This window comes from Heteronotia binoei, chromosome 3 (assembly GCF_032191835.1).
Source record: "Heteronotia binoei isolate CCM8104 ecotype False Entrance Well chromosome 3, APGP_CSIRO_Hbin_v1, whole genome shotgun sequence".
In the NCBI taxonomy this organism is placed as follows: Eukaryota; Metazoa; Chordata; class Lepidosauria; order Squamata; family Gekkonidae; genus Heteronotia; species Heteronotia binoei.
This window is the reverse complement of record NC_083225.1, coordinates 160,604,705-160,619,003: the sequence shown is the minus strand read 5'-3', so window position 1 is coordinate 160,619,003 and position 14,299 is coordinate 160,604,705. Positions and strand designations below refer to the sequence as shown.

The 14,299-nt window shown below is 45.8% G+C and overlaps 1 protein-coding gene across 1 annotated transcript in view; it reads right to left on the bottom strand.

Annotated features, from left to right (window-relative positions):
* Positions 1–14,299, bottom strand: part of FLT1 (fms related receptor tyrosine kinase 1) — a 151,445-nt gene that overhangs the window by 41,138 nt on the left and 96,008 nt on the right. Inside the window, exons 14-15 of the mRNA XM_060234740.1 lie at positions 11,091–11,237; positions 9,528–9,659 (exon numbers count right to left, since the gene is read on the bottom strand). Of these exons, the coding sequence (XP_060090723.1) occupies positions 9,528–9,659; positions 11,091–11,237 (279 nt within the window). The remainder of the gene's footprint in view (positions 1–9,527; positions 9,660–11,090; positions 11,238–14,299) is intronic.

Here is a 14,299-nt window from a genome sequence, read left to right as displayed (position 1 = left end):
GGTCCCGTTATCGGAGACTATGGTATCCGGGATACCGTGTGTACATAAGACCCTGCGCAGCGTCTTGATTGCGGCGGCTGACGAGGTGGACCCTACGGGAATGACCTCCAGCCATTTGGTGTAGGCGTCCACGATTATCATGAAGATCTGCCCCTGGAATGGCCCCGCGAAGTCGAGGTGGAGCCTCGACCATGGCTTCCTGGTAGACTCCCACCGTGTCGCGGGGGCGCTGGGAGGCTCGGGCCGCGTTTCCTGGCATGTCTGGCACCTCCGAACCCAGGTCTCAATCTCCCCGTCCATCCCTGGCCACCAGACGTAGCTCCTGGCTAACGCCTTCATTCGGACTATGCCGGGATGGGTCTCGTGTAGGGATTCCAGGACCCGCTTCTGCAGCGGGGGCGGGACCACCACCCTGCTTCCCCATAATAGGCACCCTTTGTGGGCTGCTAGTTCCTCCCGCCTGGTCTTATATGGCTTGAATTCTTCCCCCATGTTCCCTTCTGGCCAGCCCCTCACCACCCAGTCGAGCACCCGTGCCAGTGTCTTGTGTTTCTGTGTGGCCTTGGCTACCTCCGCTGCGTGGAGGGGCTGCTCCGGGAGGCTCTCCATCAGCATGACCTGGTGTGCGGGGGCGGGGTCTGGCCCCGTTTCAGGAAGCGGCAAGCGGCTGAGCGCATCCGCGTGACCCATTGCCTTGCCGGCCCGGTGAACCAGTGTGTACGTGTATGAGTTGAAGAATTGGTTCCACCTCAACACGCGCTGTGAGAGTATTTGGGGGGTTTGTCGGTCTGGGGCCAGTAGACCTAAGAGGGGCTTGTGGTCCGTGGCAATGGTGAACCTTCTCCCGTAGAGATACTCATGGAACTTGCGGACCCCCGCCACGATTGCTAGGGCCTCCTTATCTATCTGCGCGTAGTTGCGCTCGGCTGGAGTGAGTGTGCGGGAGTAGTGAGCGACCGGTACCTCCCTCCCGTCCGGAAGCTGGTGCCCCAGGACTGCTCCCACCCCATAAGGCGACGCATCGCAGGCCAGGATGACGGGGAGGGCCTCGTCAAAATGGTGGAGCACCGCATTGGACACCAGGACGTCCTTGACCGCCTGAAACGCGGCGGCCTGTCGTTTGCCCCAAACCCAAGGGGCTTTTTTGTCCAGCAGCCGGTGAAGGGGCTCTGCCAGAGCTGCCTTGTGGGGGAGGAATGAATGGTAAAAGTTGAGCACCCCCAAGAAGCTTTGTAGCTCCGCTTTACACGTGGGGGCCGGGGCTTGCATGATGGCTCGGGTCTTTTCTTCCGTTGGGTGGATTCCTGCCGCGTCTACGGCGAACCCCAGGAACTCCACCCGTGGGACCCTCAGCAAGCATTTCTCCCTCTTAACCTTGAGCCCCGCTGCCTGGAACCAGCGGAGCACCTCTCGAAGGCGGTTGCCGAATTCTTCGGGGTCCGGGGCGGCGACTAAAACGTCATCGAAGAACGGCTGGACTCCTGGGATCCCTTTAAGGAGAGTGTCCATTATGCTCTGGAAAATCCCCGGAGCGACGCTAATCCCAAACTGTAGCCTCTTCACCCGGAAGGCCCCCCTGTGCGTCACAATCGTTTGGGCCTCCGCCGTCTTGTTGTCTACTGGGAGCTGCTGGTAGGCCTGTGCCAGGTCTAGCTTCCCAAATATCTTAGATCCCGCTAGGGCGGCCAGGACGTGGCTCACCACCGGCACTGGATAGGGGTTGTCCTGTAGTGCCTTATTAATGGTTCATTTATAATCGGCACAGATCCGCACCTCCCCGTTTGGCTTGATGGGGGTTACGATGGGGGTTTCCCAGGTGGCGTAGTCCACCGGCTCGAGGACACCTTGGGCCGTGAGGCGGTCTAGCTCTGCCTCTATTTTAGGCTTCAAGGCGAACGGGACCCTCCTTGCCTTGAGCCTAATCGGCCTGACTGTGGGGTCTAGTGGTAGGGAAATGGCTGGCCCTTTGTAGCTCCCTAGGGACCCATCGAACACGTCCGGGAACTCTCGGCATATTTCCCCGAACCCTCTGGGCGTTAGGGTTTGCCCCACCCCCTCCAAGCGGATCCCCAAGGGTTTGAACCACGCCAGTCCTAGTAGGGTGGTAAGCTGGCGCTTTACCACCAGGATGTCCAGCGGGCCGTAGAAGGGCCCCCGCTCGACTTGCACCCGCGCCCACCCCACGATTTGCACCGGATTCTTCTGGAAGTCCCGGAGTATGAAGTCCGCCGGCCTTAGTTGCAGCCGTTGGCGGGGGCACAGTTTCCTCAGGGTTTCCTCCGCTATGATGGAGATGGAGGAACCCGAGTCCACCTCCATTTGGCAGGGGTTCCCTTCTATGAGGACCGCCAGTTTAATTTTGTCGGGGGTGGCGAGGGGCAAGTTCAGTACCTGAAGGGACGTGGAGTCTGTGGAGTGGAACTCCGCCGACTCGTGATGCGTGGTCGGCTTCCGCCGGTTGGGCTTGGCCCGGCAGGCCCGTGCGATGTGGCCGGTCTTCCCGCAGCTCCGGCAGTCGCAGGTCCGGTACTGGCAGTCCCTCCTGTCGTGGGGGTCGCCGCAGCTGGCGCACTTGGTGGCGGGGACCCTCTCCGTCGCTGGGGGTCGTTCGGGCGCTCGGGGGCGTTGGGCTGCTCGGCTGTGTGGCCCGGCTGGGCGGCGCAGCTGGTAGGCTTCTTCCTCCTCTGGGCGGTCGTGGTCCAGCTCCTCGCGGTGGACGGCGTCTGCCCGAGCCTTGGGGAAGGTCCTCGCGGTCCTCTCGAACGCCACTGCTTCGTTGAAGGCGCTCTGGAGGGTGAGTTCTTCTTTGGTGAAGAGCTTCTGCTGGAGCCTCTCGTCGCGGACGCCCCACGTGAAGCGATCGGCCAGGGTGTCTTCCAGCTGGGGGAAGTTGCAGTTCCCGGCGATCCTGCGGAGGGCCGCCAAGTAGTCGGCGGCCGATTCTCCGGCCGCCTGGTCCCGTTTGTGGAACAGGAACCGGCGGGCCACCCGTGAAGGCTGAGGTAAGAAGTGGCCGGTGAGGAGTCTGCTGACCTCGGCAAAGGACTTCTCCGTGAGGCGGGCGGGGGCCGAGAGACCCTTGGCAATCTCGAACGTGGCCGCCCCGCAGACGCTCAGGAGAACGTCCCTCTTCATGCTGTCCTCCGTGACCTTGTTGGCCCTCAGGTAGCATTCGACCCGTTCCAGGTAGGATTCCCAGGCCTCTGGATTCGCGGGGTCGAACGGCTCGACGTGACCAGTGTTTCCGCCCTGGCTGGCCATGGTGGCTGCGGCGGCGGTCGTGGCCGGGTGGTGCCCTTGGTCTCCTTCGTAGCCGATGCGGCTAAAATCCCATCCTCGTTGCCAGTATAACGTACTCGAAGCGGAGACGAGAGTAGGGCAACATAGTTTATTAGGAGCACGTTGCAAGAGAGAGAACACGCGGGCCGGGTCCCACTATATACAATCCCCGGTACAGCCTACTGGGCCGGTCAGGCCAATCCTGACCGGTTGAACTTCCCGCCACAGCTGTTGATTGGCGGGGGATTCCGCGCCCGGCGCTGGGGCGTCTGGGATAGCCCAGTTGCCCCTGCGCCTGGTCGCATGTTGTTACTGATACACTACATCCCAGAAAATGAATAGCCCTTTAAATAACAGGGCCTGCAAGGTTATGGCCGGACAAAACCTCAGGAAAACTGAGCAAGTCAACAAGGGGAAAAATAATAATCTGAAGGACAAAATGAAGCCTCACAAACATTCCAGATCTGGAATATACCAGAACTGTCTGTGCACTCTCCAAAGATAGCTTATAATCAAAATATTCCCTCTGTGCAACTCAAGTAACACTCACAAAATATATTTCAAAGCAAAATTCATGTCCTGCCCTTGTAACTGGCCTAATAATGCATGCGACTTTTGTGAAAACTACTGCCTGTCACTCTCATAAAGCAGTCTCAACTGAGGGTATAACAACATTTTATGGGGAAGCCAGGGGAAAAGGTTTGGAACTGGTTTGGAATATGATTTTCCAGGCATTCAGTTCAGTTCTGCTCAGGCATCTAGCAATTTCTTGGCCATATCAGCATCATTCTTGACAAAGAATGGAGGGAAGATTAACAGTGAGTCTTTTTAAAGTGAGCCTCGAAACCCTTTGTTCACATTCTGAGTGATGAGGGGGGCAGCCAGCCACACCATTTTTGACATTAACCCACCAATATTTTGTAAAGTAGGATTTGCATAGTGACAATTGGATTATTGCTTGTTCCCAGACCCTTGAATTAAATTACTGGATGGCTGAGACCCACAAAATTAAACAAGGAAAATGTTTATTAAACAATTAAAAAAGGAAAATGTTTATTAAACAAGATAACAGCAAATTCTCAGGCTCCTCCCTCACTCAAGAAAATTTAAGCATAAGAAACATTTTTCAAGCGCACAATCTTCCTTTCTGTGGTCTTACCTTTCAAGGTTTAAATCCATCCTTCCTTTAGAAAGGTTTTCTCATTTCATCATCACAACAGCCAACTGAGGCAAATTAAAGACAAAACACTTTTCTCAAAGCCACCTAGGGTTGCCAAGTCCAATTCAAGAAATATCTGTGGACTTTGGGGGTGGAGCCAGGGGACTTTGGGGGTGGAGCCATGAACAAGGGTGTGACAAGCATAATTGAACTCCAAGGGAGTTCTGGCGATCACATTTAAAGGGACAGCACACCTTTTTAAATGTCTTCCTTCCATAGGAAATAATGAAGGATAGGGGCACCTTCTTTTGGAGCTCATAGAATTGGACCCCCTGGCCCAATTGTTTCGAAACTTGGGAGGTACTTTGGGGAGAGGCACTAGATACTATACTGAAGATTTGGTGCCTCTATCTCAAAAAACAGCTCCCCCAGAGCCCCCGAAACCTCCAGATCAATTCCCCATTATACCTTATGAGAATCGATCTCCACATAGGGAATAATGAAGTGCTCAGCAGACGTTCCTCCCCTCTCCCCCACCCCCAGTTTTCTGGCAACTCTGAAGTGAGGGATTGGCCTCTCTACTCACGAGTTGCAGCCAACTTCTTCCAAGTAACACAGACACCACATCCCAAGAGGAAGCCTTTCCAATTGGAGACTGGAGCCTCCGGAGAGGAAAAAAATCACATGGTGGCTTTGGGGGCGGGGCTTCTCCCCACCAGCCAGCTGACTGGGGACGGGAAGGAGACTGGGAAAGCAGAAGAACCCCCGCTGGGACCTGGGGATTGGCAAGCCTAAAGCCACCTCTCCATGGTGTTGTTGAAAACTATCTATTTACCTCATACCGCTTCTTAATTTATTGTTTTAAGCAGATTACTAAGATATAGGAAAAGCTAGCTCCCATTTGAATGGTTGCAGAAATCTATCATAGATGCATAAAATTTCACAGCCGAAAGAGTAACAGGTCTGCTATTATCTTCTAATAAAAGAGGCAATGTCTCCAAATGATCTATATTTTGGACCAAAGAAAGAATTAAAAGGTTTCCAGGCTCAAAAAAGTAATTACGTTAAATGATCATGTAACGCGTGAATTACATTAAATCTAATTACATTAAAAGATCATGTAACCACAATCACATAGTCACAGGATATGATTGAGAATTGTGATTGAGTATCACAATCACATAGTCCAATGCATGGTGACAGACGGATTTCAACTTTTTGCTTTCACATCTAACAATCTCCCTTTGGTCAGTTTTTATAGCCATATGCTTAAGGGCCATGCTTACAGACAGCTGTTCAGGAGTAATCCTGCAACTACTCAAGCAGCTGGCACAGGCCAGGAGACATGCACTTTTTTGTCTCTCTTATAGTTCTGTCTGTAGGCTCTGTCTGTGGTGCTCTAAGGGTGCAGGTGATACTGGAGGGCTGGAAATGATTGTGGCACAATTGCCACGGACACTGCCATGCAAGTGCCTGGCAAAGTCCCCATTTGACTGCTGCGTAACTAATCCCATTAGAGAGGCAACTAGTGGCACTGCAGTTGCACTGCAGCCAACCACCACAATGTAGGCTAGTGGTCCTTGGACTTAGTGGATCTCCCATTCAAGTACTGAACAGGGCCAGTCCTGCTCAGCAGCCAAAATCTGATGAAATCAGGCTAGCCTGGGCCATCAGGTACCGTAGAAGTGAACAAATGCCTTGCTTGCAGCCAAAGTCAGTGTTGCAGAAAATGTTTGCATAGAAATGTTGGCTAAATCTAATCCCCACTTCCCAAGGAAACTCACTGCTTGCTTTTTGAGGCAACAGACAAAGACTTGTTTTGTAAGGCAGAAAACACTGCCATGCCATTGGGAGGCAGAAACAGGGACAGAGGATGCTCTTACATTGCTCCTTTCCTGATGAAGCACATCCTGCCTGCTTGGCAGAGCACAGGATGAAGCTTTCACTCATCCTTCCAAAATGAAAACAAACAAACAAAAATGCAGGCAGAGTGAGGTGAGAGATGGACCAGATCTTTCTGTGTGAGAGGAAGCAATCTAAATGCAGCTGGGAACTATTAGAATATACACATGTAAAGTGGTGGTGGGGAGAGGTTTATTTATCATGTACTCATAAATAATCAGGGATGGACAGAGAGATGGACAGATTTCTAAGGTTCTTGTTCAGTAGTGGCTCTTCCTAAATTGTGAAGAGGCTTCTTTGCTTTTCTATTTCTGTTTTGTTCATAGTAACAAAAACAAAAGAAATACAAATAAAATCTTGGAATTGCCAACCCATTTCTTTAGATGTTTAGCAAAGTTCAGCTGTAATCACAGCCCTCAATACAAACATGGGCCTTCCAAATCTTAATCACAGTCATATAGTCCATATTGGAGATGCTTGCATCTGACAAGGTAAAACGCTGTATGTTACTTATCCTGGGATGATTGACCAACTGGTTGAAAAAGAAACATGTAGACTTGTAAAAGGAACTCAGATGGATTCTGCCCTTTTTTCTTCCCTTTTTGCCACAAAATCAGAGCTATCAGCAGAAGCTATGGCTTAGAACATAAGCCTTGTTTTTGGTTGCAATGCACCCTTTTCTGTTGTGGGGATGGTACTTTGCTAAAGAGCATGTTCCTCCAACACACTCTAGGTCAGGGGTGGCCAAATTGTGGCTCAGGAGCCACATGTGGCTCTTTCATACATGTTGTGTGGTTCTTGAAGGCCCCACTGCCCCATCAGTCATCTTGTAGAAGGCATTTCTCTCTTTAAATCATTTATCCAAGTCAAGCCAGCCAGCACCTTGAATAATGCATTTAAAGTTAAAGCTGCTTTCATTCCACCTCTCCCTCTCTCTCCTTCTTCCTTCCTTGTGGCTCTCAAACATCTGACATTCCTATCTTGTGGCTCTCAGACAACTGACATGTATTCTATGTGGCTCTTAAATTAAGCAAGTTTGGCCATCCCTGCTCTAGGTGTTTCCACTCACACAAGATCAGTTCCTTCCAATGAGTCAAAAAGTGCTTAGCCCTATGAGGAATATGTTCCACAGTGGAGGATTGCCCTGTAATGGCTAAAGCCTGGCAAAAGAGGAAGCAGCATCCAAGCCTACATATTTGTTCAAAGGAATTAGAAAGCAGACAGCTTCCTTCCTGGTTGGGCCTCAGAAACAAGATACAATTAATGGGTGTAATCTCACAGAAACCACTGGGATTTCTTCTCTGTGAAGAGTGCAATATAGTGGCATCACTGTCAAGCAGTGAAAGTGCTAGCCCATAGTGGTTTATATGACACAGCTGAAAATCTAGGAGACACAGATACAAGTCCCCACAACATGGAAGCATGTTGAGTGACCTTGAGCCAGTCACTACCTGACAAGGTGGCTGTTGTGAGGATAAAATGGAGGCTAGGTAAACAGTGTTGTAAGCTGCTTTGGGTCCACAGTGGGGGGTGGGGAATGTATGAATAAATATATTGAAAGGTCATTCTATCTAGCAAGATGCCCACCAACATGACCTTCAAGATAGGCTGTATATGAATGGATGGGAAAGTTCCAGTTTCCATCTTGTCCTGTTTTTTTTTTTTTTTTTTGCTCCTTCCTTCTTTCCTCCTTCCCCATTTTCATCTGCACTTTATATCAACCGCCTCCTTCACTTCTTCCTTTCAGTCCTATTCTATGGTTTCCTATTCTCATTGCATGCTTACAAGATGCCCACCAATTAGTGCAAATGTATACAGAAATATGGTCTATAGGTGGGACAGACACATGTACAGTGAACTGACTTCCTTTTCTGTTTGCTCCAAAGGTTGGAACAGGGGCAGCCAAACTGCAGCTCAGGAGCCACATGTGGCTCTTTCATACATATTGTGTAGCTCTTGAAGCCCTCGGCATGGAGAAGGCATTTCTATCTTTAAATCACTTCTCCAAGCCAAGCCACCCAGTGGCTTGAAGAATGCATTTGAAGTTGCTTTCTTTTCTCTCCTCTCCCCCCCAGTCTATTTTCCTGCCTTCCTTCTTTCTGGCTCTCAAACATCTGACATTCATGTCTTGTGGCTCTCAAACATATGACGTTTATTCTGTGTGGCTCTTACATTAAGCAAGTTTTGGCCACCCCTGGCTTGGAGAATGTATCCCATTGCTTAAGTAGCTATGCTGGTTGTCACTTACTCTGTCAGGCTGGCGCTCATTCTTGACCTTTTAATTCCTGGGCAGCTAAGTAGCCATTGCATCTCTATGTTATTGGGTATGCAAACAGGACTGAGATGACAGTGGGGATTGGAGTCATGGCTGCTGATGTCGCAAAGATAGTTTCAGATAGCCACATCTGCAGTAAAAGAGGAAGATTCAAGTCTTAAAGTGCCAGGGCATAAGCTTTCAAGAGTCCAAGTACTCTTCATCAGTTACTATATCTGACAAAAGGAGTTTTGATTCTCAAAAGTTTGTACCCTGGGCATCTTTAAAGTGCTACTGGATGATGTCAGAAGGGCACTTATGGCTTCCCACAGCAGTGCCATTGGGTGCAAGTTATTAAAACTTTTTCAGTTACTTTCCTCTATTTATCCAGTTGTACCATTTTTGCTGGCAAAGCAGTTCAGGAGGAGAAGGCAGACAGACAAGGAAGACTGAGAATAAAACAGCAAGTAATGCTGAAATGCATTTACAGTTGTTGGACCGATCTTAAGATGAGTTTCACACACTGTACTGAAATGAAAGTCCCAAAGAAAAAATGACAAACATATCCTGGTTTGTAGCAGACTGAAACAGGAAGCCCAGCAGAGTAATGTCTTCAGCAAGGCTAAATATATATTCTTCTACCCTGACCCTACATTTCTTGGTTTGTAGCAAAGCTTTTTTTCAAGTCAGTATAAACACATTCTGATCTAGCATTTCCCTTTGGCTTCCTCTTTGACCTGGTGAATTTCCCTTGTCAAGGCTTTGTTTCAAAAATATCACATGCAGTCAACAAAGCCATTTTACCTGTTCTTTCAAGCAGAGCAAGATCGCCATTGTGAAAAGCAACTGGTAACTCAAGAGCAGATCAAAGAGGAAAAAAATAAATCAAACACCATCGATGGTTACTACTCTTTGTTGCATGAAATGGTTTACCTTGAATGGTGACAAAGGCTGAACTTTCTACTGCTCCTTTTAGGTTAGCAGCCACACAGCGGTAGAGCCCTGCGTCATCGTCTTGTATCCTCTCAATCAGTAGGCTCTGGCTCCCTGGCCCTAATATTATACCTGTAGAATGACATATGTTTGAAATGATTCAAAATGGCTCTGTATGAAACTCTGTGACACAGCTGTCTTCTGGAGAAACTCTGAGCTCCAACTAAAGCAATCAACAATAGCGTGATGCACTTTACAAGAAAGAGCTGTTGCTCTCTTAGTGTATGAATACGATCTTTCTCCAGACTCTTGTATGCTTATTAGCTAAAGATACTTCTGTAATGAGTGCTAATGGCTAGAAGATGCTTGTCTGATGGTGTTTGATAGTTAATGGCTACTAGATAAGATATATTTCTTGAAATATAACCGGTAAAGGAGATGCTAGGTTTGAATTTTTATCAGTGACATTCTGATTCTCCATGGTCAGGGGGCTTTTCCTGGGGCATTCATCCTTGGGATCCTTCAAAGATTCACAAGCTATTTATTGATGAGGAGACGGGTCCTAGTACAGTGTTGCATCTATATAGAAGAACCAGGATGCCCCACTCCACCTAAAACCACACCTTTCTTTAACATAGTTATGTTATGTCATGCAAAATTCTCAGAGTGATACCACTGCAGCAGTTCCAATTGCTGCTGTTGTAGCAGCACAGGGCCTGGTGGTAACTACTGAAGCTATGGAGGTTGTAGAGTCTCTTGTATGACGAAGTTCTTTTCCATACCAACTCCCACCAACATCATACTGGATCAAAACAAATCTTGGGTTTTTTTCAAGGCATGGCACTTCCTCCAGTGACTTTAGCAACAACAAAGGAAATGCTGCAAGGATGTGCCTTGGGAAAAGGCACCATTTTCTACTATACTGGATCAGAGTAATAGTATGTTGTTTGGTTCTACTAACCCATTGCTCCTTCAGCTGTCCAAGATAGGCTCTGCACTGAGGTAGGATGTAGCAGCCAATAGTATGGGGTAGTGGTTAAGGTGCTGGACTAGGCTATGGGAGACCCAGGTTTGAATCCCCACTCTGCCACAGAAGCTTCCTGTGTGACCTTGGCCCAACCATATTTTCTCAGCCTACCCTACCTCACAGGGCTGTTGCTGTGAGAATAAAATTGAAGAGTGAGGAATGATATTGTATGTTTGGATCCTTACTGGGGAGGGAAGTGCGGCACAAAGAAATGGCTTATTTTGGATATCTATAAAGTGTATCAAACTGGCAGTTATTAAGTTGTACTTGGGTCTCTATGAGAAGACAATTTGGATTTTTTAATTCAAGTACCAGAATGTCTTGTCTGGTTCTTATACTGACTTATATCACTAACATTTGTCAGAACAGAAATCAGCACACGGTTCCAGTTTGGCTTCCAAGTATTAACACTCCCACCCTCCCAAGTGCTCTAGTTGCAAAGAGAGGCAGCTATCTGACTCTCAGAATTATTAAAATTAAATATGAGCTAGATTATACAGCATGTATAAACAAACATGGACAAAAGGTGCACTTACCTGGTTGATGCTGTATCTCTTTGCTGTTTTTAAACCAGGATATCTGAGGCTCTGGTTGACCATGAACAAGACACTCCAGAGTAAGAGAGTGACTGGCGTTGACAACCTTATCAGTGAGGTTCCGCAATAGAAATGGTGCTTCCTGAGCTACAAAACACATGCACAGATCAATTAGTATGTTCCCATAGCCATGTACTAAAAAATAAAGCAAAAACTCTTGCCCTGTTCTTGCCACAGTGTGTCCCAAGCTTCTTATAAGTAGTCATATGGGTCCAAGAAAATGATAAAAGAAATAAAATGCTATCTGATGTTTCCATTTGTCATTTTTCAGCAAAGAAAAGGAGGACCAATAAAAGATATATGCAAAAGAATATCCATGCACCACAAACTAGATAGATCTTCCTTCTTTAAACAGTATTGATTACAGTCAGTGATTGCTATTAACAACAGAGACTACAGCACAGAAACAGTCCAAGCTAGCAAGAGGTGGCTGGTGCTTTCCTTCAAAACCAGAGGCCATGGATCAGATCCAATGGTTTCTTCCAAAGCAGAGTGGACCTTGTATTCTTAGGGACAGGACAATTATCACCAATTCCCCTATCTTCATAAGCTGTTGGTTCAAGAGTCCCCTTATCCTTGTTGTTAAAGAGTTTATTTCCTAGAAATACAATAGATTATTGTCTGTCTATCTGCAGCGCAAATAATATTTATTTATTTTAGACTACAGTACATATATTGTCTAATAAATAAAACCCATGATCTTATTTGTAAACTAAGGAGCAAAAGCTGGCCTCTGAAGATTTTAGCTGTTGGTTCAGTAGACCAATAAATAGTCAACAACAACAAAAACCACACAGCGGTTGGATGAAAGTATTCTTAAACTTTTAGTGGATTGGATTGTTATTGTGTTTTGGGACTGCATTAGTTTTTACTTTTAATCCACAAAGCCACATGCCTATACCACAAATGTTCTAATAAGAAGTTATTCAGTAATGCTGGGATACAGAAGTCATGTGGTTTCATTCTGTAGAGCACAAACTAAAGACAGAATCAAGTTGATATCCATGGTGTCTCTGCATAGTCAGGCTTGGCTAATCACTTAACCAGATTTTCCAGACATATAGTATTCACTCGTTACAATCACCTTGTGGGATGTTTAAAATCAGTATCCATACAGTCAGAGGATGCCTCTGTTCGCTCCAGGTTAAAAGAGGCAAGTCTGATCTGAAGAGTCTGTTTATCTTACTATCCCATCATAAATGGATTTCTCTCTTCTTTAGCAATTTTTGGATATTTGTATTGAAAAGATCTTTATATGTTCATTATTATTTGTGCTGCTTGTGACACAATCATTGCTGAATCATGGGACGATAACTGATCACATATAAGATAGTTGATTCTTGAAAACTTTCCAAGAATTAAAACATTGTAGATTCCGCTGAATTCTCAGTTCAGATACAATTCTTTCATTCTTTGAATGTTCATTCAGGGGCTCATTCATCTGTTTATCACTCATCACGATATATCCATCATTTGCCCACAATGTCTTCCTGTTGCCTACATATGCAAGCACATCAGACTTTATACAAAGGCAAAAAATGGTCAAAAGAAGGCAATATCTAGAAACTAGTAGGGGGACATCATTTCAGTCTCACAGAACAGTCTGCTGCTCACCTGGAAGTCACCATTCTTCAATAAAAGAGCACTGAAAGAAGTCTGAGTCTTGAAAAAGCTGAATTGGATCTTATCTTCGTTTGATTCTATTCCTTTAGATCTCAATAGGTACTACAGTTTCTTTCTCCATTGTAGATATTAATTTAAGAAAGCTAAGAAGGTTGTGTGAATGGTTAGCTTTGCTTATCTCATGTGCATCGAAGTGTTACACAGAAGTGTCACAAACTATACTTCTTACATGTCATCGCCATTTGGCCTCCACTGTTCTGTTTTTTCTTCTACACTTGCATGTGCACACATGTATATGTTTGTGTATCTTGATCATTTCTTGAATCCACTGAAATAGCTGCTTTCTAGTTCACAAACATTTATGCCATAATAAATTAAGATGCAAGTAATTTTTTTGTCATTTATGAAGCCAGGAAAATACTTCTGCCTAATGCCAGACCTAAGACCCCAAGTGTAACCCTTGTGTTCCACAAATTATCATATAGAACAGCATATTCAATTCATTTGAGATAAACAATAAAAAATGAAAAAAGAGGGCACACAATCTGTAAGTTATTTCTGATTAATTTTAATTTGTTTATAGCCATACACATTTTTTCCATATTGAGAAACACTTTCTTGCATCACTTTTCACATACTTTGAATACGATGGTTGCCATAATAGGCTGATTTTCAAATGCTTGATTAAAGCAAGAAATCATTATTCCCTTATTTCTACTCCTGTGTTTACTAGGCAGTGATTTTTCACATGCAGTTCAGATTGACTCAACCTGCTTTTGCTTGAATTCAGCAAAAATCTGTTAGATTTCAGTTGCAAGCACTTAGCAATGCTGCATACAGTTAACCACAAACTTTCCCCATGTAACTCCGACATACAAGAGAAGTTCATGGTGGGTGTATTCTCTATCACAGAAATATAAGGGAAGCTACAGTGGAGTAGCAATTGCGGTGCCACAGAGATATTGTTGATCCTAAGCTTTCTGTAGCAAGACAGAAGAAAACCCACTTCGTTCCCCACTCAAATATGATCAACAGGGAAAATGTTAAACATTTCTAACCCCCTTGTTTTATGCAGCTTTTTTTGTTTACCAATTGTATCACTTTAGAGAGATAAAGAATCAGTTCATTTACTGATTCAGTTCAGTTCATTTACTGATTCTGACTCATTAACATGCACAGCTGAATTTTAACACTAGTTTTAAAAAAGAAATACAAATTTAGTTTACAAATTTTCCACATCATATATAGAAATTATAGGTACTGTGGCACATTACTAAATTCACCCCTTTCCAGCACAGTAAACAAAATCAGTACTAATAGTAGGCTTTTGCATTGGTAACAGTACAAAAGACATTTTTTAAAGCCCCACTGAACGTTATTGATATATTTTTATACCTCCCAGCAATTCTGGAACAATAATTTATAACTTTGCAGGTCATGGCTATTGAGGCTTTGAGCACCTTCAGTTAAGGAATGATTGGATTGCCTTTCTTCCCATAGGATAACTTGCTATAAATCATTATATA